This window comes from Culex quinquefasciatus, chromosome 2 (genome assembly GCF_015732765.1).
Source record: "Culex quinquefasciatus strain JHB chromosome 2, VPISU_Cqui_1.0_pri_paternal, whole genome shotgun sequence".
NCBI lineage: Eukaryota > Metazoa > Arthropoda > Insecta > Diptera > Culicidae > Culex > Culex quinquefasciatus.
The window spans coordinates 46,359,063-46,384,466 of NC_051862.1; the positions used below are offsets into that span (position 1 = coordinate 46,359,063).

Genomic DNA, 25,404 nt, shown 5'->3' on the forward strand with positions numbered 1-25,404 from the left:
TGTTTTTTGTAAATCAAGTTTTAGTGATAAAAGTTAAATAAAAATCACCAAATTTTTTTACCGTGTATTATTTTTTCCAGTGTAGTCCGTATCCATACCTACAACTTTCAAAAGATACAATTTTCATACATCAATGGCGAAATGTATGGACACTAATGATGCAAAATATTCTTTGGGCATACCGAAGGCACCAAAAAAGTTTCAGCCGGATTAAAAAATACAAAAATTAAAATTGAAGAAAAAAGACCGATTTCGTAGAGAATTGCTCATGTACAACTATCAACATTGGTTCAAGAATGTATTAGTGAATGCTTCAATTTATTAATCATATCATCACTAAATTTAATCCTGACCTGATTTGAAATCCCCATACAATCAAACCTGTTTCAAAACCTGTAATCCACAACATTCCCAAAATTGGGTCCCCCCTTCCTTGATGCTCTCAGAGTTGTGGTACAATTGCAATAACAACCAAACGAAACCGCACAGATTCAAAAGTCACCTGGACAGACCCGAAGCCACGATTGGGCCACAAAAGTAAAGTTATGCAATTAGCTAAATGAAAACTCTACTTCCCCTCCCCCCGAAAACCATCCAAATGATGGCAATGAAAAGAGCTCTCTTTCTAATTTATAGTTATGATGTTGCAACGTGCACGAACACACACAATCATCATGACAAAGAGACGAAAGTTTTATTCCACACTAACACCAAGATGGATGGCAATGGTGACGAAGATCGACGCCTGTTCGAGAGGGGGTTTAAGGAGGTGGTGGGAAAGGGGATCATCCCCAAACCGTACCCCATTCTGCCAGGCAGGTAAATCTATACGAGAAGTGCACTAACGATGAAAGTTGGAAATTTAGCAGTTACGAGTTTTGCGAATTATTTTTCAGGTTGACAATTGTTCTTAAATGGGAATAGTCTCAGGTATCTAACTTAAAATTTTGATCATTTACCTTTAGAGCAATTTCAGCTCAAATCAGGAATTTTTCTGGTACTTTTGTACCCGACTCTCTCCGATTTCAATGAAACTTTGTAGACATGTTATCCTAGGCCTAAATCAGCCATTTTTGTGTATATGGAGCCAATAGTACACGAAAATAACATTTGAGGAGGGCGTAAGGTATTTTAATATTTTTGTATTTTGCAATTAAAAAATTACTGTATCTCGAAGCCGTTGCATCGTATCAAAAAGTGGTCAAGGACAAACTTGTTGGAAATTCGACGGGCTTTCTGAAAAAATACACTAAAACAAAAATACACGCCACATCTATGAAATTTTTCAGTTTTTAAGTTTAAAAGTTAAATTTGATGGTGATGTCACGATTTTTTTTCGCTCAAAATTTGTGAGGAAATAGCCTAAAATGTAACTAAAAGACTCACGAAAAATGCAAGCTGGTATGTCTCTCCTAAAAAATACCAAAATCATTTACTACAACTGTTTTTTTGAAAGTTGGTCTAAATCTCAAAAATTTTGAGAATCGATAGTGGGAATCAATTCCCCTGACAATTTTACATAAAATTCTCCATCGCAAGGAGCTCTGTCATTCTGAAACGGGTCATTGGAAGCAGCGCGAGGGCTGTCAGCACCTAATACCCGGGACTGAGATAACATGTATCAGCATAACCCAAGACTGATACAAATTATACTTTCCCATAATTTCGCTGCCGGCCAGCGGGTATTGGATTGGACCACACACACACACAATTTTACATAAAAGTCTCCATATTGACCATAGCCCTAAGTCCAATCCTAGGGAAGATACAGCGGTTTTAAAAATAAAAATATTGAAAAAATAGGTTTTTTTTTGTGGTTTTTGGCATTTTTTATATGACAGACTTGGTTTTTAAGTCTCGTAAATATTTTTACCGGAAAGCTCGTCTAATTTCCCATAATTTTGTCTTTGACAGTTTTTCAATTTGACTTGTCATATTAGTTACCTAAGCTTATTTACTATCCAGGTTTCTACCACACTGAAAAAAATATTCTATTTACAGTTATGAGCAATGTAATTAAACTTATATCTGTAAGCCCATACATTTGATTGAAATGCTGTCACAGACAAACTTATGGGCCCTTCTACAATGTTATTTTTGAGTTCTATTGGCTCCATATACACAAAAATGGCTTATATAGACCTAGGATAACATGTCTACAAAGTTTCATTGAAATCGGAGAGGGTTGGGTACAAAAGTACCAGAAAAATTTCTGATTTGAGCTGGCATTGCTCTTTATTTTCCCAATATTGAGCGAAATTTTAAATTTTAAAAAATAAATAATTGTAAGAAGTTGCACTATTCGCCAATATGATTGTGACATAAACTCTCCTATTTGGAATTTATGCTCAGTATTACCATTTGACTGGGTCGTCGTTATATAGAAAAATTAAAAAATGATCAAATCGAACCAGAACAATGTTTTTTTTTTTTTAAGCCTTTTGGGCCTCAAAACAACTCCTTAAAATTTGGGAGCGATTGGTTGCGTCCACACTTTGCGCATTACATTTCAATTTTAGGGAATTAGTATGGGAAAACTCTCTTTTTTATATTTTGATTTTTATCATTTTTATTTTCCACTAAATTTTTCAAACCAACACTATTGCGTCAAATCTGAGAAAATTCTCTTAAACTTTCCCGAAGAAAGTATTGTGCTGTCATGCACCTGTAAAAAGACACAGCGTGATCAAAACTGGTCTAAAACATGTTTTTGCTCGGAAATCAAGTCGAACCCAATCCTGCAGAAATGTTATTAAAATAATAGTCTAACATTATTGTTAATTAGGCTGGTACAAATATTTTTTTAAATTTTATTCACCCCCCTTTTTCAAAAAAAAACTTCAAAATTTCAATGGAAGTTTAAGTGCAATCAGCTGAAATCAATTTAAAATGGAATCCCCTGTGTTAAGAAGGCTTTGATTATTTTTTAATTTTCGATTTACGGTACCGCAAAACTAATGATTGCAAAACAACTGAACTACATCTTAAAACACATTTTTCATTGGAATGTTGAGACTATGGCCTTAGTATTTTCCATTGTTTGCATTTTTTGTAAAATAAATCTGGATCTGGTTAATGTGAACTGTTCATCAAATATAGATTGATTTGTGAAAAAATACATGCTTTAGCTGAAACCCCTGAAAACTGGCTGAGGAGCAGTTCTTCATAAATTCGAAAAAATCCTGATTTAAATTTTTGTTTTTTTATATTGTTTAAAACTTTGTCCGCACCACAAAAAATCAAAAAATATTTTTCAGATGTACCTAGAATAGAATTAAAATTTCAAATTACTGTTGTAAAATTTTGGCAGAGTGCTCCGTTTTTTAGTTGTAGCCATTTTTAGGTTGATCTTCTACAACTAAACCCCGCTTTAAAACGGGCTTCGATTTTAATAAAATCGCCAAAAATCAACCAGATTTTTATGCTTTAAAAAGCATTGGACAGAAGACCTTTAAAATTTTAGAAAATTTAAGGGTTAGATGTTTGACTTGTTTTGTGTGACTTTGCCAATGTTTAAAAAAATGACAGTTTTTAGGGGTCACCTTTGGCTGTGTTTTCCACATACATTTTCTATATTTTAGGTTTTCTACATACATTTTCTATATTTTAGGTAAAAAGAAGTGTGCAGTAATTTTTGCAGTGTCCCAGCCAACGCATTTTTGTATAATTTAAATGTAATGATAGGAGGTGGGAGAACTGCCCGAATACTACCAAAAACAAACATGAACTAAACAAGATAAATTTATACAAATTAAAATATTCGAAATGAAACAAGAAAAAACATAAAACAAGAGGAGTTTAGTTTTCCGTACAGAAAAAGTTGTTAAAAATGAGCGGGAAAAATAAAAAATTTCGCAAAAAATTGATCAGTAGAGGGTTTAATTATTCAACAAAATTGTATTATTTTAATTTTCCTAAGTAGTGTCCATTCTTAACCATTTAAAAAAAAACACATCGAACAGCTGAGAAAATTCCCTATGGTTTGCTATTTTTGTAACTTGTTATTTCGACCTTCAGATACTGATATATACTTGGTAAATAATTTAAATTAGCAAATGAAAATATCAGCAACCAAAAGTCGGATCAACTTTACTTTAATTCTCCGCCAACTCACACAGCACTTGCACCGACCCCTCTTCAATTTGCGTGAAACTTTGTCCTAAGGAGTAACTTTTGTCCCTGATCACGAATCCGAGGTCCGTTTTTTGATATCTCGTGACGGAGGGGCAGTACGACCCCTTCCATTTTTGAACATGCGAAAAAAGAGGTGTTTTTCAATAATTTGCAGCCTGAAACGGTAATGAGATAGAAATTTTGTGTCAAAAGGACTTTTATGTAAAATTAGACGCCTGATTTGATGGCGTACTCAGAATTCCGAAAAAACGTATTTTTCATCGAAAAAAACACTAAAAAAGTTTTAAAAATTATCCCATTTTCCGTTACTTGACTGTAAAAAATTTTAAAACATGTCATTTTATAGGAAATTTAATGTACTTTTCGAATCTACATTGACCCAGAAGGGCCATTTTTTTCATTTAGAACATTTTTTTTTTCATTTTAAAGTGTCGTGTTTATTCTAACTTTGCAGGGTTATTTTTTAGAGTGTAACAATTTCCTACAAAGTTGTAGAGCAGACAATTACAAAAATTTTGATACATAAACAGAAGGGGTTTGCTTATAAACTTCACGAGTTATTGCGATTTTACGAAAAAATAGTTTTGAAAAAGTTGGTCGTCGTCGATCATGGCCGTTCATGGTCACTCGCGACAGATGACGAAACAAAGAGAAACGCAAAAAGTAACCTTTTCAAAACTTTTTTTCGTAAAATCACGATAACTCGTGATGTTTATAAGCAAACCCCTTATGTCTATATATCAAAATTTTTGTAATTGTCTGCTCTACAACTTTGTAGGACATTGTTACACTCTAAAAAATAACCCTGCAGGGTTAGAAAAAACACGAAATTTTAAAATGAAAAATGTTGTTCTAAATGAAAAAAATGACCCTTCTGTGTCAATGTAGATTCGAAAAGTACATTAAATCTCCCATAAAATGACATGTTCCAAATTTTTTTACAGTCAAGTAACGGAAAATGGGAGAATTTAAAAAAAATAGTGTTTTTTTCAATGACAAATACGTTTTTTCGGAATTCTGAGTACGCCATCAAATCAGGCGTCTAATTTTACATAAAAGTCCCTTTGACACCAAATTTTTATCTCATCACCGTTTCAGGCTGCAAATTATAGAAAAACACCACTTTTTTCGCATGTTCAAAAATGGAAGGGATCGTACCGCCCATCCGTCACGAGATATCAAAAAACGTACCTCGGATTCGTGATCAGAGACAAAAGTTACCCCTTAGGACAAAGTTTCACGCAAATCGAAGAGGGGTCGGAGCAACTTTTCCCGATTTCGAAAAACTCCTATTCAGAATGATGCACGTTTTGACTATTTGCTTATTTTTTTTCCCAAAAATATAAAAAGCGTTAAATATATCGTTTTCAATAAAGTTCAAAAAGTGAATTAATCACTGCATTCGTATTTGAAGTGGTCACTGTTAAAGTTGTCCCATGTCTCGTCTCCTTGCATCAAGCTTCAAGTTTCAACTACTTTCCGATTCCTGTGTGCACATCCAAATTTGTTCTTCAAATCCCCTTCTTCCTTTCACCCTACAGAGTCCACTTTTACATAACCTTATCCTGTGTCCCCGTTCCGGTCGGTTTCTGGTGCAGAAACTCTCCAAAACCAGGCGACCGTAACCCAGTTTTTGTGTGGCACCATGGGTGTGTATGTGTGCGCCATTTCTGGTAATTTTAATTTCATTTTCACCTGCTTGGCTTTTGTGGGACGATTCGGATTGGTTGCTCCAGAACCAAACTAAACAGAATTAAAAAAGAGATGCACGACTTTGTGCAGTGCAATGGCTTTTGGAAGTTTTCTTGGGTGGAATATTTTCCCCGAAAATGAATGCACCCCGGCAACTATGCCACCCGCTCGCCTCGGTATGATCTTAATTAAGATGATTTATTTTGCTACTTGCGGTTTTCTGCAAGGAAGCTTATGCAAGCATCCCCTTTTTTTTTGTGGGCGGGTGGCTTAAAAGTGCTTTTCCATTCATCTTCGCAGAGTTTGGAGCAGATGCTGGCTGGCTGGCTTTTGGGCGCTGCTACACCGGACAAATCTTTATATTTTTTTTGCTAGGTATGAATTATGCAGACTATTGGGGGAAGATCTTCCTGGAAGGAAATGCAATTATTAGATTGCGAGGAGAAAACCCTGGATTTGAATTCACCAAGGTCGTCGAAAATGCCGCTGTGGAAATGATTGTAAATTTAAAGAAATTTAAGAAGAGTAAGGCCGATGCAAGTGCTGAAAAGCTGAACTTTTCAACACTAATTTCAGTTCGTTTGTTTAAAAAATTTCAAACTGCAAACATCAGAACAACTTTTTATTTCAGTTAAGCCACAAGATTTAAGTTGGTTTCCTTCCAAAACCTCTTCAAAATATTCTAACTACAAAATGAAACTTTTCTGCAGGACTGTTGGCAAGCCAACGAGTCATGGTTTACCAGCTTCTTCACGACACAAATATGACAAATGTTTCCGAGGGGTGGGCACGCCTTTCTAGAAAATAAAATGAGCAAATCGTTCCCCACCCGAGTCCTCGTACGACTGCTCTGCGTACGTGATTTCTGCCTTATTTGGCCAATTATTTTTGATGGTACAGTTTCATGCATGTCGTACTAGCCATACTGCAGAATCCCCCCAAACGGCGAATGATGTGGTCGATTTTTGCTTAGATCGACACTTTTGCCTCGTAAGTTTTGGTTGGTGCCCGGAATGGGGGTTAGCAGGGACCAATCGATACTGCACCGATCCTGGTAGGAAAGGGTTTGGGAGGGAAAGGTCACATGCGTAACTTGCATGAAACGTTGCAACATGTTGACGCCAAAACGATGACAGCGATAATATTGGCATGTTTAGGAGATGTCCTGGCCGCAGGTTTGACTTTCGTGCGGTGGATAGATTGGGCCTGGAGATAAATATTTTTATCTTGCAATTTCTGGAGTGGGATAATTTGTGATGAAACACATTTTTATCGAAGGTGAACTTTAATATTAAAAAAAAAACATGTCGAATAAGATTCTAAATAACCAAAAATACAAAATAATATGGAAAATAAGTCACAAATCATTTGTAATTCAACCAGATCTCGTCAACCATTACGAATATTTTGCTACAATGTTGCACTTTCATTCATGATTTCCTCCCTTTCCAGGAACTAACTGGTGTAACAAAAACGTGCTACAAGTGCCCTGCAACAAACTGTCAAACAACCAATGCTAGCGTAACACCAGAAAAGAACTCGTTTCCCCCTGTGTAACGCCATCACACGCGCGCTACAAAAGCATGTTGCGTGACATTGAAGCAACAGTGTTGCATCGGTTGGTGAGCGTCTCGGGAAAGGTTACACTGCGTTATGTTGCAAGTAGGCTCGTAGCTGTCACAAAGCACTTGTTGCACGAACATGTTCCCACTCTAACTTTTGGGGGGGGAGCGGGCGTTAATCGGGCATCCCCAGTGCCAGTTCAGATCCCTTATCCAAAACTCAATCCGCGAAAATGTTGATTTTATATTTGCACACGCACACCAATAAAAATCGTGCACGCCGAAACGCACACTCTCTCTTTTTTTCGTAACGCGCGAACTGTCAAACATTTTCGTTTGAACTTTTCAGTCAGTTGGAAAAAAATGTTGATTAAATTTTGTGCTTTGTTCGGCAGATTACAGGTAAATTTAAAAGTTTCATGTTTCTATAAGTTATGTTACTTAATTAATTGAAATTCCTCTTTTTCCCAACACAAGGTTTCGTTTTTTTGCCCTCGAAGACGGAACGGCATCGCAACTCCTTCCGAAGCCGGCTACACAACGGGAACGCGCACCACCGGCGAACAAAACGGTCAACATGGACATCTGAACGAGTCCTTGAACCGACCCAACGGTGGCCTCTCTCGCCTATCCGTCGTCAGGACACTACACGTGCGGAAACAGGTTCGTTGGACCGAGATTCATCGAAGAGGAACCGTAGTGGATTGCCACCGGCTGAGAACGAGAAGCAGGCAAGCGGACGGAATCAACGCGAACAACTTTGAGGAGTTTACGAAGATTGACTCAATTTTGGGGCACCGGCATCAGTTACGCCCAATCCGGATCGCGCTTCAGCTGGTGGTTCCGCCGTACAGTCCAGCGGGTGAACTTTCGCCAGACGTTCCTGTCAAACAACGAAGCTTTTGGCAACAGTTGTCCCCAGCAGCAGCAGCAGCAGAACCAGCACCAGCAGCGCCGGGTTGCGTCACTAGGGGCATCAATCCGTAGCGTACGGCAGCCGTGGCTTCCACCCGTCGGAGTCCTACGATCTGTAGCAACGCGTTCAAGCGCCTGGTCAAACTGGTGACTTAGAACCGTGCATGCAACAACCTACTGGCCCAGCAACAGTAGCTGATGCAGCTGCTCACCAAGAACCATCAGAGCGAAATCTTGTGCCGCATGCTGATGAAGAACTCCATGGACAACGTCGTGGCCGACACAAACCAACAGGAACAGCAGCCGGCATTCCAACCCCGCAAGAGCTCCAGTTCAACATCCAGAGAAGAACAGTGCAAGATGCTGTACGAGCAGGCCTCCGAACCGGCCGTCCAGCAGTTTATCTAGTCCGTCTACCTCAACATCCAGTGAAGTTTTTCATTGTTGAGCCGCCGGAGCGAAACAATTCTCCCCGCCGTCAGCTGCCAACTTAATGTTCCTCGTCAGATCAACCGCGGCCAAGGTGTCCAACATGCTGCAGCAAATGCTGCATCTCTCGCAACCCCAGGGACGTTACGATAGTCAATTACGAAATGAAAACTACACAGCTACATAAACACAAATATACCAAACAACAATAATACTAGTATTCTCAACCACAAAAATACAATGATACAGATATATAAAAATTCAAATATTAAAAAATATGCAACACAAAACTAATAAAATACATATCAACAAAAATAAAAAATTACAAAAATGAAGGTATAAGAACAAATCTACAAAAATAATCAACTAAATCAATACAATGATGAAAAATGAACAAACTCATAAAAATACTGAAGTACAAATATACACATTACAAACAATACAAAAAATTAAAAATATAAAAACACAAAAAATACAAAAACAAAACAATACAAAAATACAACAATACAAAAATACAAAACAATACAAAAATACAACTATACAAAAATACAAAAAAATAGAAAAATACAAAAATAAAAAAATACACAAATACAACAAAAAATACAAAAATACAAAATTACTAAAATACTAAAATACAAACAAATACAAAGGTATTAAATACTAAAATACTTAAATACTTAAATACTAAAATACTGAAATACTAAAATACTAAAATACTAAAATACTAAAATACTAAAATACTAAAATACTAAAAAACTAAAATACTAAAATACTAAAATACTAAAATACTAAAATACTAAAATACTAAAATACTAAAATACTAAAATACTAAAATACTAAAATACTAAACTACTAAAATACTAAAATACTAAAATACTAAAATACTAAAATACTAAAATACTAAAATACTAAAATACTAAAATACTAAAATACTAAAATACTAAAATACTAAAATACTAAAATACTAAAATACTAAAATACTAAAATACTAAAATACTAAAATACTAAAATACTAAAATACTAAAATACTAAAATACTAAAATACTAAAATACTAAAATACTAAAATACTAAAATACTAAAATACTTAAATACTAAAATACTGAAATACTAAAATACTAAAATACTAAAATACTAAAATACTAAAATACTAAAATACTAAAATACTAAAATACTAAAATACTTAAATACTTAAATACTAAAATACTAAAATACTAAAATACTTAAATATTAAAATACAAAAATACAAAAATAAAAAAATACAAAAATACAAAAATACAAAAATATAAAAATACAAAAATACAAAAATACAAAAATACAAAAATACAAAAATACAAAAATACAAAAATACAAAAATACAAAAATACAAAAATACAAAAATACAAAATACAAAAATACAAAATAAAATATAAAAATACAAAAATATAAAAATACAAAAATACAAAATACAAAAATATACAAAATACAAAAATACAAAAATACAAAAATACAAAAATACAAAAATACAAAAATACAAAAATACAAAAATACAAAAATACAAAAATACAAAAATACAAAAATACAAAAATACAAAAATACAAAAATACAAAAATACAAAAAAAAAACAAAAATACAAAAAAAAATACAAAAATACAAAAATACAAAAATACAAAAATACAAAAATACAAAAATACAAAAATACAAAAATACAAAAATACAAAAATACAAAAATACAAAAATACAAAAATACAAAAATACAAAAATACAAAAATACAAAATACTAAAATACTAAAATACTAAAATACTAAAATACTAAAATACTAAAATACTAAAATACAAAAATACAAAAATACAAAAATACAAAAATACAAAAATACAAAAATACAAAAATACAAAAATACAAAAATACAAAAATACAAAAATACAAAAATACAAAAATACAAAAATACAAAAATACAAAAATACAAAAATACAAAAATACAAAAATACAAAAAAACAAAAATACAAAAAAAAAATACAAAAATACAAAAATACAAAAATACAAAAATACAAAAATACAAAAATACAAAATACAAAAATAAAAATACAAAAATACAAAATACAAAAATACAAAAATACAAAATACAAAAATACAAAAATACAAAAATACAAAAATACAAAAATACAAAAATACAAAAATACAAAAATACAAAAATACAAAAATACAAAAATACAAAAATACAAAAATACAAAAATACAAAAATACAAAAATACAAAAATACATAAATACAAAAATACAAAAATACAAAAATACAAAAATACCAAAATACAAAAATACAAAAATACTAAAATACTTAAATACTTAAATATTAAAATACAAAAATACCAAAATACCAAAATACCAAAATACCAAAATACCAAAATACCAAAATACCAAAATACCAAAATACCAAAATACCAAAATACCAAAATACCAAAATACCGAAATACCAAAATACCAAAATACCAAAATAAAAAACTACAAAAATGCAAAAAAAAATCAAAATTAATTAAATTAAATTCAGCCACATTTAACTAAATTAAGCAAAATTTTACTAAATTGAGCTAATTTAAAATTAATTCAACTTAATTTTACTCATTTTAATCAAATTGAACTAGATTCTACCAATTTTTGCTAAACTTGATATATTTTAACTAAATTTTACTAAATTTAATTGAATTTACCTTAATTTAATTGAATTGACTTAAATTCTACCAAATTTGACTAAATTTTACTAAATATAACTTAATTTAACGAATTTTTTTCCGGTTGATTCTACCAATTTTAACTAAGTTTATCTTAATTCAACCCAATTTAAGTTAATTCAACACAATTTAACCAAATTCAAATCAATTTTGCGATGTTTAATAAAATTTTATTAATATTAATAATTTATTAAATTGAATTCAACAGAATTAAACAAAAAATAACAAAGCTTAACTAAATTTGGCCAAACTCAACTAGTCAAATTTACTAAATTCATCTAAATTTTACCAAAATTTAGCTAAATTAAATATAACTTAATTTAATTTAAGTAAATTTAACTTAATTGAACTAAATTCTACTTAATTTTACTTAATTTAATTTAATTTGAGTTAATTGATAGTTAACTCTATTTTACTAATTGTATCTACATTAAGCCAAATTTAAGTAAATTTAAGTAAATTTTACTAAATCAAAGTGAATTCAGCTTATTAAGCTTAATGAAATTTTATTTAGTAACTTAACTAAATTAAGCTAAATTTTTCTAAAAATTAATAAATTTTACTAAATGAAGCCTAATTTTATTTAATTTAACCAAATTTAACAGAATTTAACTCATTTTGGCCAAATTAAACTTAATTTTACGAAATTTCGCTAAACTTGACATTTTTAAACTAAATTTAACTCAATTTAGCTAAATTTATTTTAATTTAAATTAATTTGCTCAAGTTCTGCCAAACTTAACTCAATCTTACTAAATATAATATAATTTAACTAGATTTGACTTTATTTTACTTGATTAGATTAATTTTAACTTAGTTTATTTCAATTTAAATAATTTAATAATTTAATTTAACAAAGATTATTAAAAATTATTAAACTTAACTGAATTCAACAAAATAAAACATACATTTACTAAACTTCACCAAATTTAAGTTTCTAAATTCACCTAATTAAACCTAATTCAACTAAATTTAGGCAAATTTAAGTAATTTGAATAAATTCAGCCATATTTAACTTAATTATATTGATTTTAACAAAATTTAAATAAATTCAACAAATTTTACATAAATTAAACTTAATTTGGCAAAATTTTTCTAAATTTAGCCAAACTTAACTTAATTTAGTTAAATTTAACTAAATTTAACCACATTTATGCAAATTAATCATAATTTAGCTTCATTTAGCTTAATTTAACTTAATTTTACTAAATTTTACCTAGTTTTACAAAATTAAATTTAAGTCAACTTTATTGAAAATAATTCAACTTTTTTATTTATTTTATTTTTTTAACTAAATTACATAAATTTTACTAAATTTATATCAATTTAACTAAGTTCAACTAAATGTTACTAAATTCAACTAAATTAAACTAAATGTATCTAAATATAATTCAATTTAACTAAATTGAACTTAATTTAATTAATTTTAACCTAATATAACTTAATTTTGCCAAAGTTAACTAAATTGAAATAAATTGAATTAAATTACGCTAAGTTTTACGAAACTTAATTCAATTTTACCTAATCTAACTAAATTTTACTTATTTTAACTAAATAAACTAAATTCAAGTATATTTAATTAAATCTTACTTAATTCAATTGAATTTAACTAAATTTAGCTAAGTTTAGCTAAATGTTTTTAAATTTAACTAAATATAACTTAATTTAACAAAATTCAACAAAGTTTAACTAAATTGAAATAAATTAAGAAAAATATTACGGAACATAATTCAATTTTACTTAATCTAACTAATTTTCACTTATTTTGCCTAAATGTTACTAAATTCAACTATTTTTATTTAAATCTAACTAAATTGGACTAAATCTAACTAAATTTAACTTAATTCAACTAAATCCTAGTAAATCTCACTAAATGCAACTGAATTTAACTAAATTCAACTAAATTTTACTAAATTTAACTGAATTCAACAAAGTTTAACTAAATTTAAATAAATAAGGTGAAATTTTACGAAACATAATTAAATTTTACTTAATCTAATTCTAATCTAAATTTGACTTTTTTTGACTAAATGTACCTAAATTCAACTTAATTTAATTAAATCTAACTAAATTTAAATAAATTTTACCAAACTTATCAAAATTAAATATATTTAATAAAATTTTACTACATTTAACTAAGTTTAACTAAATATAACTAACATTAACTATATATAACTCAATTTAACTTATTTTAACTAATTTCAAATTAGTCAACTTTGGCTAAACTAAGTTATATCAAACTTAGTTTAGCCAAAGTTGACTAATTTGAAATAAATGAAACGAAATTTTTCGAAACCTTCTCAAATTTTATTGAATGTAACTAAATTTTACTTATTTTAACTAAATAAAACTAAATTCAACTAAATTTAAGAAAATCTTAATAAATTTAACTAAATTTTACTTTATTTAACTATGTTTAACTAAATTTAACTGAAGTTTACTGATTTTAACTGAATTTAATAAATTTTTACTAAGTTCATCTAAATTTGACTAAATCTAACTAAAATAAACTAAATTTGTCCAAATTACCAATAAAATCTATTTTAAGTCCTGTTAACATACTAACCCAACTTATATTTTGTTTAGCTAGTTAGGTAATTAGTTTAAGTTTTGTTGTTAATTCAAAAAAGAAATGAAATAAAAAAATAATCTGTCGTGTTTATTTGTCACCCTATTTTTTTTAATCGCCCTAACTTGAAATCCGAAGTAAACAGGAAGGAGAAACCCCCCGGTTTCCGGCACGTCGGTCCCCCGTTTATAGCCCCGTTATCGTGGTCAAAACGGGCCCAAAAGCGTGCCACAGACGGGCGTAACACAGCGGCCAAAATGCGTAACGCCCGCCTAAATGTTGCATTCTGGCACGCAATGGGCCACAACGAGGGGAAAAAGCGTGCTGAAAATCGGGCCCGCTTTCAGGCAAAACGTCCCCGCTTTCTGGCCGTTTTCCGCCCATTTTTCTATGTGGGTTACCAAACATTTGGGTTAACCTCTTTTTACGCGGTGGCGTTACGCTTTTTATTTCGTCGAATACTCTTAAATCATGCAACATTTTTTGCAATCTTCAAAGAGAGCAGTCTCCCAGATTTCGATCATTCGTTTTTTTTTTTGTATTTTTTAATCCGACTGAAACTTTTTTGGTGCCTTCGGTATGCCCAAAGAAGCCATTTTGCATCATAAGTTTGTCCATATAATTTTCCATACAAATTTGGCAGCTGTCCATACAAAAATGATGTATGAAAATTCAAAAATCTGTATCTTTTGAAGGAATATTTTGATCGATTTGGTGTCTTCGGCAAAGTTGTAGGAATGAATACGGACTACACTGGAAAAAGTAATACACGGTAAAAAAAATTGCTTATTTTTTTTATTTATTTTTTTCGCTAAAACTTGATTTGCAAAAAAACACTATTTTTATTTTTTTGTATTTTTTGATATGTTTTAGAAGACATAAAATGCCAACTTTTCAGAAATTTCCAGATTGTGCAAAAAATCATTGACCGAGTTTTTTTAATCAATACTGATTTTTTTCAAAAAATCGAAATTTTGGTCGCAAAATTTTTTCAACTTCATTTTTCGATGTAAAATTTAATTTGCAATCAAAAAGTACTTCACTGAAATTTTGATAAAGTGCACCGTTTTCAAGTTAAATCCATATTTAGGTGACTATTTGAAAATAGTCGAAGTTTTTCATTTTTTTAAATTAGTGCAAATGTTTGCCCACTTTTGAAAAAAATATTTTTGAAAAGCTGAAAAAATTCTCTATATTCTGCTTATTCGGACTTTGTTGATACGACCTTTAATTGCTGAGATATTGCAATGCAAAAGTGTCCATACACAGCCGCCAAATTTGTATGGAAAATTATATGGACAAACTAATGATGCAAAATGGCTTCTTTGGGCATACCGAAGACACCAAAAAGGTTTTAGTCGGATTAAAAAATACAAAAATTAAAATTGAAGCAAAAAGACCGATTCCGTACAGAATTGCTCAAGAGCATTTTGCGGGTTTGAACAAAACCTACTAGTTGCTTTAAAAAGATTGCAAAAATGTTGCGTCGTACCAGAGATATCGATAAATTAGAAAAAAAAAACGTAATGCATCGCGTTAAAAAAGGTTTATCTGTAATAAAATCAATGATATTTTGTTTCTGGAGATTTTATTTGTATACATAAAAATTGAAGATTGCTGAAATCAGAGAAATTTTATGATATTGCTAAGAACAGCTTTACAATGATGAATTCTATATATGTACAACGATTCCACATCAAACAGGAAGTTTCTAAATCAAAAATGCTCCGATTTGGCTAAAATTTGGCATGGGAGTTCTTTGGCCAGAATAATGATTCTCTAATTTTTTTTGACCATTGAGGTGTTCTATTCAAAATAGGGTGCTCCAAAAAATTGCATTTTTGGTCGATTTTCGCAAAAAGCACATTTAAAAAAAAATATATTTCTCCGGAACAGTTGAACCAATTTTAGAGCTCACGTTTTGAACAGAAAGGTTATTTGTTGGACTTTTAGGGAAAGGTATGTAGAGGTTCGAAAAAAAAATAGCTAAATATTTGAAAGGGTCCTGTGAAAATTTCATTTGCTAATTTGAAAGACTCGGGATCGAAAAGGTCATATCTGAAAATATTTTTCTTTTACATAAAAATATTGAAAAACGTAACTTTTGGTACCCGAAAAAGTATAAATAATCATCGCTTTAATTTTCATGTTATCGCAGTTTAAGTGAAAAAGTGTATTTAAATATACCCATTTTTCCCATTTTCCCGTTTTAGCGCACGGTGCGTCGAAAAATCCAGTTTTCATTTCCTTATATCATATCTCGGAACCCTGTAATTGAACTCCTCCAATTTTTGAGTAACTTCTTAAATTGTTCGAGGAATCCGATAAAAATATTTTTAGATATAGGTTCTTTGATCCAGACACCTCAAAACGGCATTTTAATGTTTCATACAACCTTTTCAAATGATATGCTAGGCTAGATTTTTGAAACTTGCAACTATTTCAATTTTAAAGGCCAACTAATGTTATGTTTGTTTTCTAATGATTATGAATTTAACAAAAGCTTCGGAAATTACTTTCTTGAGTGCTTTTTAATTAAAACCTTAACCATTTTGTTCACTACAATTTCTAAACCAAAAACCAAAAAGCTTACAGCAAACCCAAACAGCCACGCCAACCAAGCTGGTAGAAGATCAACAAAGTTCAGAGAAACTCGTGCATTAGGAGACTGGTTTGCCTCTGAGATATTGACAACCTTTTTCTTATTTAGCTTCGACAAAAAGTCATAAATCCCACTCTCGACAAATCCTGACAGCGTTACTCTGAAATGTTCCATGAACGGGCCTCGCTTTTGAAGCATAAACATGACCGGATAAACGCCCAAAGAATGCTCCATAATGCTGTAACGCTGCAGCCGTTGAACTGGATCATAATACATCGGGAGCACAACTTTTGCCCACTCCCTGTCCAGAACGTAAGCGTGAACCATGTCCATGTTGAAGATTTCCTCACTACCGTTGACCACCAAATTTTCAAGTTGCGGGTTGTTCTTGGTGCCCGGGTGTCGCAGGAAATCCGCTTTGATTTTGACGCCCGAACTTCGTAGTTCTGCAAGGGTTTTGAGCTCTTTGGTCGCCGGTCTACTGATCATCATCGAAAGCAGTTTGATCTCGTAAGCTTGAGTTATGAAGAACATCAGGACGATCAGGGAAAGCAATAGGATCTTTTCCCACTGGTTGGCTTTGTGCAGATCGTACTTTTCATAACCACAAACAACCGTCAAAATTGGCTCGTTTCGGAAAACATTTGGTAGAATCAGATGAACAACTTCCACGATTATTAGGAGTATCACCAAAAAGATCCAGAGTTGCCAGCTGAATGGCAATGTGAATATTTCCACAATGTTGAGTGCCGATCTTGGTGCCAATAAAGCAATAGAGCAGTTCTCTAGGATTTCGGTCATTCGATTTTGTTTGTATTTTTTAATCCGACTGAAACTTTTTTGGTGCCTTCGGTATGCCCAAAGAAGCCATTTTGCATCATTAGTTTGTCCATATAATTTTCCATACAAATTCGGCAGCTGTCCATACAAAAATGATGTATGAAAATTCAAAAATCAGTATCTTTTGAAGGAATTTTTTGATCGATTTGGTGTCTTCGGCAAAGTTGTAGGTATGGATACGGACTACACTGGAAAAAAATAATACACGGTAAAAAAAATTTGGATTTTATCACTAAAACTTGATTTACAAAAAAACACTATTTTTAATTTTTTTTATTTTTTGATATGTTTTAGAAGGCATAAAATGCCAACTTTTCAGAAATTTCCAGGTTGTGCAAAAAATCACTGACCGAGTTATGAATTTTTAATCAATACTGATTTTTCAAAAATCGAAATTTTGGTCGTAAAATTTTTCAACTTCATTTTCGATGTAAAATCAAATTTGCAATCAAAAAGTACTTTACTGAAATTTTGATAAAGTGCACCGTTTTCAAGTTATAGCCATATTTAAGTGACTTTTTGAAAATAGTCGCAGTTTTTCATTTTTTTAAATTAGTGCACATGTTTGCCCAGTTTTGAAAAAAATATTTTTGAAAAGCTGAGAAAATTCTCTACATTTTGCTTATTTGGATTTTGTTGATACGACCTTTAGTTGCTGAGATATTGCAATGCAAAGGTTTAAAAACAGGAAAATTGATGTTTTCTAAGTTTCACCCAAACAACCCACCATTTTCTATCGTCAATATCTCAGCAACTAATGGTCCGATTTTCAATGTTAATATATGAAACATTTGTGAAATTTTCCGATCTCTTCGAAAAAATATTTTGGAATTTTCAAATCAAGACTAACATTTCACAAAGGCCAAACATTCAATATTACGCCCTTTTAAAATGTTTGTCTTGATTTGAAAATTCAAAAATATTTTTTCGAAAAGATCGGAAAATTTCACAATTGTTTCATATATTAACATTGAAAATCGGACCATTAGTTGCTGAGATATTGACGATAGAAAATGGTGGGTTGTTTGGGTGAAACTTAGAAAACATCAATTTTCCTGTTTTTAAACCTTTGCATTGCAATATCTCAGCAACTAAAGGTCGTATCAACATAGTCCGAATAAGCAAAATATAGAGAATTTTCTCAGCTTTTCAAAAATATTTTTTCAAAACTGGGCAAACATGTGCACTAATTTAAAAATGAAAACTGCGACTATTTTCAAAAAGTCACTTAAATATGGCTATAACTTGAAAACGGTGCACTTTATCAAAATTTTAGTAAAGTACTTTTGATTGCAAATTTGATTTTACATCGAAAAATGAAGTTTTTTACGACCAAAATTTCGATTTTTGAAAAATCAGTATTGATTAAAAAATTCATAACTCGGTCAGTGATTTTTTGCACAACCTGGAAATTTCTGAAAAGTTGGCATTTTATGTCTTCTAAAACATATCAAAAAATAAAAAAATTAAAAATAGTGTTTTTTGTAAATCAAGTTTTAGTGATAAAAGTTAAATAAAAAATCACCAAATTTTTTTACCGTGTATTATTTTTCCAGTGTAGTCCGTATCCATACCTACAACTTTGCCGAAGACACCAAATCGATCAAAAATTCCTTCAAAAGATACAGATTTTTGAATTTTCATACATCATTTTTGTATGGACAGCTGCCGAATTTGTATGGAAAATTATATGGACAAACTAATGATGCAAAATGGCTTCTTTGGGCATACCGAAGGCACCAAAAAAGTTTCAGCCGGATTAAAAAATACAAAAATTAAAATTGAAGAAAAAAGACCGATTTCGTAGAGAATTGCTCAATATCACTTTGTAGATTGCTGTACAGACAACTGAATAGTCTCGAAGCAGTTGGTCCTGTGACGTAATATCCGAACAAATCAATGCTAACCTTTTTGTCCTGGAAATGTTGATGGTAGCACACCTCCGATAAATCAACTATGTTGAAGTAGCAAGAGTGAACAGACTGCCTAGCTGTCGTGTTCATTAGGGATGCTGCCTTTACAATCCACTGGACAAAAACATTTTCGTTGGTCAGAAATTCTCTGGAGGAGTAAAGTATTGGTTCTCCAAACATGTTTGGCTTGGAAAAAAATCTGAATAAATCATTTGCACTGGGAATGTTTTCAAACTCATGTTTCACATTAATGCTTGAGATGACCACCGTCTGTTTAAACGCATCAAGATAAACTGTATTGTAATAGGATAAATAAACCAGACCATACTGATAGTTTCCACAATCCTCTTTCAATGTGCACAAAACAATCACTTTAGTGCAAGGTGCAAACTGTCGCAAAACTTGAACTGTTAATTTTGTAATTTTATCTCCTTGAATGATGAGGAGCATTGGCTTCTCCTCATTCTGCTTCGAAAAAATTGCCTTCGAAATTACTGTTTTCATCACGAACTGCAATTGTGGAGCGATCATGACCTTTTGGAGAGTCTCTTCAAATTGGTTACCTCCATAGAAAACACAATTTGGAATGCCTGTTTCAGTTTTGGTTAAAAAATCGATAATTTCCACAATATAATCCACCATATCTACTGAAGCCAAAGAAGCGAATATACACGAGGTTAAGGAACAAAATAACACCCATCTTGCCAGATTCATGGTTGAAATGGCAGTATTTGAATGTTCTGTAAAGTGAAGAATTGATTCTTTTTTGATAGCATAGAATATATATTTCAACAGCTACCATACCACATCATCAAAATAAGTATACTGAACAGAAAAAGTGGGTGGTATATAAAGTACAGTGTATGAATTCAACGTAAGTAGAAGTACTTTCAAATATAGAGTTAATATTCAATTTTTAATCCTGCAAACATGCGTCATGTCTTTGAACCTTATGTTTAAAATCAAATATGCAAAAAATGTGCTTCTTTTTTACAAATTTTCAAATAAGACATTATATTGTAAACCAACTAATTACATTTTAATTTTTTTATATTCCATGCAGAAGATTTGCTATTAACACAAATGAATAAAGTTATTTTTTCTTTCTTTACTATTTTTGTTCATATTTTTACGCAAAGGTAAGAAAATATGCTATGATTTAGTCTCATAAAGTTTGAAAATTCACATTTAACTTGAAATAAACAACAGCAATTCATAACTTGCACACAATCCTTCGTCAAAATTTTCACCTAATTTTCCAATGTAAATCAACTGAAGCCAAAGTCCTGTGGGCAACATTTGTCTCGTTTCCAAGAGCAGTTGGCCAAATCAAGAACGCTGTTCCGGCTCACCGGACGGCCCACAGATGGTGGCAAAGTTTTCCAAGACTGGCCCCTCCACTGGGAATAAAAATCGACAAAACAAAGAAAGAAAAAGGTGGAACCATCCGCACAATCGAAAAGCTCGCCGAAAAACTTTTTGGATTGGGTCACGGCCCGTTTTGGAAAGCGATTTTTTTTTTTTCAGTTTCTTGCCGTTTTCCGCTCATAAAGTGATTCGCTTGAGCTGTGTTTCCGGGGTTTGCTGAATTTGACTTTCCGGCCATGCGGGCAGCAGATGTGAACTTGTTTAATGATGGGTCAGTTTTAAAAGTGAAAGTTTGTTTATCGGCGATTTAAGACTTTTTTAGGGTCCAACATGATAGTGACAACGTTGTTAAGATATTTCAAAAACTTAAATTCGAATAAATTATGGAAAATTTACACTCACAGCCATCACATAAATATCATACTTCGAAAAGCATATTTAATCACATCAGCCCGAGTAATTTACATTATTACTAATTAGTTACTGCCGACGTGTCTGTTGTTGGTCAACTGCCAACAAACAAATCAATCTGCTGATAAATCCAATCGAATTTTGCGCTCGTTGACATAATTTTACTGACAGGCACCCACCCTTCCCCGCAGGGGAAAATTGAAGCACAAAAAGCTCCCCACTGACAAAACAAAGCCTCCCGGTAACAAAAAAGTACTTCAACCCGATAATCCCCGGCCTCCCCGTGGCTAATCCTAATTCAATCAAACTGCTAATCACCCATTATTACAATCCAAAAGCCCCGGCTGTCCGGCACTTGAGGGAGCGCGTCCATTTTCAAACTGCATTATTGTCAACAACCCGTGGAAAATTGCTCCAGTGAGGTGGGAGAGGTGGCGGCAATCGAAAATTGAAAATCACTTTCCAAATGACACATAAAGTTATTCAATTTCAGCAGCCATTCCAACCTTCCCCCCAAAACAGTCATAATTGCACGTATCGATGTGAGAAGCACTACTGACTGTTTGGCCAAATTGGAGAGTGGGTGGCCCCCAACTTCCATGGGTGGGGGTCGATGCGCGGAGAGCTTGCACGATTTTCCCCTAATTAGCATGCACCCGACATTGACAGTCAATTTATGGCTCATTAGAGTTTTCCAGAGAATGCCACAGCGCCGCCCGTCGAATGCCGATTGTTGTTGCGTCAATTGAGAGGGCGCAACTGCATTTTCGCTCAAAATGATGGCGGTGTTGTTGTCCAGTGACGTAATATCCATTAGATGTGTAACCTTAACTAAATTATTAGAATTTTTGTTATAATTCTGCCATTGTCAATATTACCATGTCATCCATAAAGATGTTATTCTTTTAGAAACTGTTCAAGTTAAATATTAACTCTTTCTTAATCTGAATTTTGGGCTTATTTTAAAAAGATGATAAGTCCTTGAAATTAATTTTCACAATTTTAAAAAGCAAATACAAACTTATTATAAGTTTTTCTGCAATTTGAAGCCTTATTGTAAAAAAGAAAAAGCAAAACGATCACAAATGCATTACAAAAATCATTGCTAGGCTTTCACACAAAAAAACACAAAATTTCATGGAGTGTGAAAAATGATAAATAAAATCTTATGTTAAACAGCTGGGAAGGTTGTTAATCGATAGAATCGATCGTCGATAATTTTATCATCTAACGATAACGATAATGGTTATCGTTCCCGTAGGGACGATAACGATAATCTATCGTTATCGTTATTTCGATAATTCTATCGGTGATAACGGACGATTATTGATTTTAAAATATTTCTTGAATGTTAAAATTTCAATGCGTTCACTTAAAATATATTTTTTGATAATGTAGTATGTTTTAAATCATAAATACTAAAATGTTCACAAAATACCGTATTTTTCGAAAATACTAAAATTTTTATAATTCGTAATATGGGTATCAAACGATCCGAAATTTTTCATGCATTTATACTGTTTTGGAGTTTTTTTTGAATAGAATACTAAAATTTTCACAAAATACCGTATTTTTCGAAAATGCTAAAATTTTTATAATTCGCAACATGTATATCAAAGGAGTCGACAGTTAGCATGCATTTTCACGGTTTTAGATTTTTAATGAAATACACAAATGTTTCGAAATTTTGCTTGTATTTTCACTCTTTAAGAGTTTTTTCAATAAAATACTGTATTTTGTGAAAATTTTAGTATTTCATTCAATAAACTCTAAAACAATAAATATGCATGCAAAATTTCGAATCGTTTGATACCCATATTGCGAATTATAAAAAAATAATTATTTTCGAGAAAATACGGTATTTTGTGAAAATATGAGTATTTCATTCAAAAAACTCTATAACCGTTCAAATGCAAGCACAATTTAGAATCGTTTGATACCCATATTGCGAATTATAAAAATTTTAGTATTATCGAAAAATACGGTATTATGTGAAAATTTGAGTATTTCATTCAAAAAACTCTAAAACAGTAAAAATGCATGCAAAATTTCGAATTGTTTGATACCCATATTGCGAATGATAAAAATTTGAGTATTTTCGAGACAATACGGAGTATTTTCGAGACAATACTCAAATTGCATAGCTAAAAACTACCAAATTTGATTTAAAACGCTAAATTAGACAATTTTGAAGTGGGGAGACAAAAGCATCAAACAAAATTTCCCTTAGCCTAACTGCAATCATACTATCTCATTTTGGGATGATCCCGAAACCAAAATATATTTTTTATTTGAATTTTATTTCACTTCAAACATTTCATAATTTCCTATAAAATTTCGAAAAAAATAATGATTTAATGATCCTGATTCTGTTGTCACAAGTCTAATTAACCATCTTATGCCCAATTTTTTGTGCATTTTGAGTAACTTTTGTTATTCGCAAAACATTACTTATCTAGTTTTATATTTGTCTTGTTCTAAACAGAGTTCGGAAACTCACTCACAAGTTACTCAACCATGAGGAAAAACTAAGTTACCTGCGAGTAAATTACTCAACACTCTCGGTGAGTGTGAGGGCTTTCCTCATTTACTCACAAAGAGGGCTTTGAGCGCTCACGAGGGCTATTTTAGAAAACAAATTTCGAGATGTCAAACTCCACATTGGTGAATTTCATGCTCAATCAACAGTGGAAAAGTAGTCCTGATGGTAGAGGCGCAGTGCTATCAAATAGAAGTTTTTTTTATCACAGTGGTTCAAATCCTGATTTTTATCTGGTTTTTTCCAGCGAGTTTTGTCCTATCGACGGATAGGTCGGAGGTTGTTTAGACTAGGAATGCATCTGCGGGTGGATTTTAACAGATTTACCAGCAGTAGATGGCCGTGTTGCCGAGGTAAGTGGCCACTCCTGGTCGTCAACAGTTGTATAAATGTGTTTTGCTTCAAAATTGGGACATCCCGAAGAAGTTGCAGTAGCCGCCGGTGGCTTTGGCTTGGAGGTTCACTGAAAATTTGAAAAAAAAGCCGATCCAGTGTTTTGGACATCTTTAGGCTAGGGCCACCGGTAGCCGCTGAGGCTCCACTGGCGTTTCCTGGTTCTTAGGCAAGACATTTTGATAGAACTGACAGCGACCGGGAATGGCCACAGTTGCACAGCTGTCTAAGGGAGTGACCAATACCCACAACAACACGGCCATCTTCTTTTGGTATGGCTGCCAACATCCACCCGCAGAAGCTGCCCCCGTCTGCGGCCTCCGATTTATCCTGTGGTAGGTAGGATTTCGACCGATCGCCCATCTGAAAATTATGAAAATAATTGCCCATCCGCCAGCCGCTGGACTTCGACAATCCAAGATTTCTTTTGCAGCAATGAAAAAAAATATACCAGACAGACAACAACAAAAATATATTTATGCCTAATTAATATTATGCTTGGTGAGATAATTTAACATTTTGCGGTTCTGGCTACTGCGCCAAGTGCGGTCGTCTGGTCTGAACTGTAGGCGGCGGCGACTAAATCGCGCAGTTTCAAAAACCGCAAAAATTGTTCAAGTGTCAAACACTTCAGAAAATGGAATCAACTCCAAAACGGAATGCATCCGTTACGTCGGATTCTAGCGATTCAGGAGACGAAGAATCCCGTCAGGTAATAATACAATAAAGTTAGAACACAGCAGAAAATTAATAACCCACTTTTGAAATTTTCAGCGCACTAAAAGGCCTACGTCTGAGGTGCCTATCGAGTACAACATTGAAGGTGACCTGGAGGAGGATGAAACCCTGTTTAGACTTGAAGTATCGGTTCTGGAGAAGAACTTCAAAGGCCAAAAGTCCAGCAAAAAACGTGGATCCTTGAAAATTGGTGGAAACTTCGTTGATGACATTTTGCGTTCTGTTTGAGATCATTGCATCCAGTTTGTTCTCTAGGGTGATATGGACAAAACGCATACGAAGCCACGTAGGGCAAAAAGGAGCCGGAATGTGAAGATAAACAATTTTTTTCTGCGAATAAAAAAAATCAACAAGTTTACAATGATTTCTTTATTTCAATAATCAAACATGCTTATATCCTAATTCCTCGAATTTTTGGTATAGACCTTTGTTTGTATCGAAAAACCCATAAGCTATGAATGCTAGCATTATCTAAAACCCACACGGAATTGATCCTTGGGATGCGCTGGATACGGTTCAAATTGGCACTGGGCTGAACCGAAGGAACCCTTTTTCCTGTCTGTACGAATGAAAACGCCATCCCGCTTGTATCTAGTTC

The 25,404-nt window shown here is 32.3% G+C and overlaps 1 protein-coding gene across 1 annotated transcript; it reads left to right on the forward strand.

The window, feature by feature from the left end:
• The first annotated feature begins 7,604 nt into the window (after window positions 1–7,604).
• Window positions 7,605–8,476, forward strand: LOC119767693. Its single transcript, XM_038256874.1, has 2 exons — window positions 7,605–7,790; window positions 7,866–8,476. The coding sequence occupies exons 1-2, from the start codon at window positions 7,752–7,754 to the stop codon at window positions 8,373–8,375; spliced, it is 549 nt and encodes a 182-aa protein (XP_038112802.1). The 5' UTR covers window positions 7,605–7,751; the 3' UTR covers window positions 8,376–8,476.
• Window positions 8,477–25,404: the final 16,928 nt, after the last annotated feature.

What these genes read in the sequence shown, in the direction of transcription:
- LOC119767693 (XM_038256874.1), top strand. Translation starts at nt 7,752, where the DNA reads ATGTTGATTAAATTTTGTGCTTTGTTCGGCAGATTACAG. An exon ending in CTTTGTTCGGCAGATTACAG is followed by an intron (nt 7,791 to 7,865) that starts GTAAATTTAAAA and finishes TCCCAACACAAG; the next exon opens with GTTTCGTTTTTTTGCCCTCG.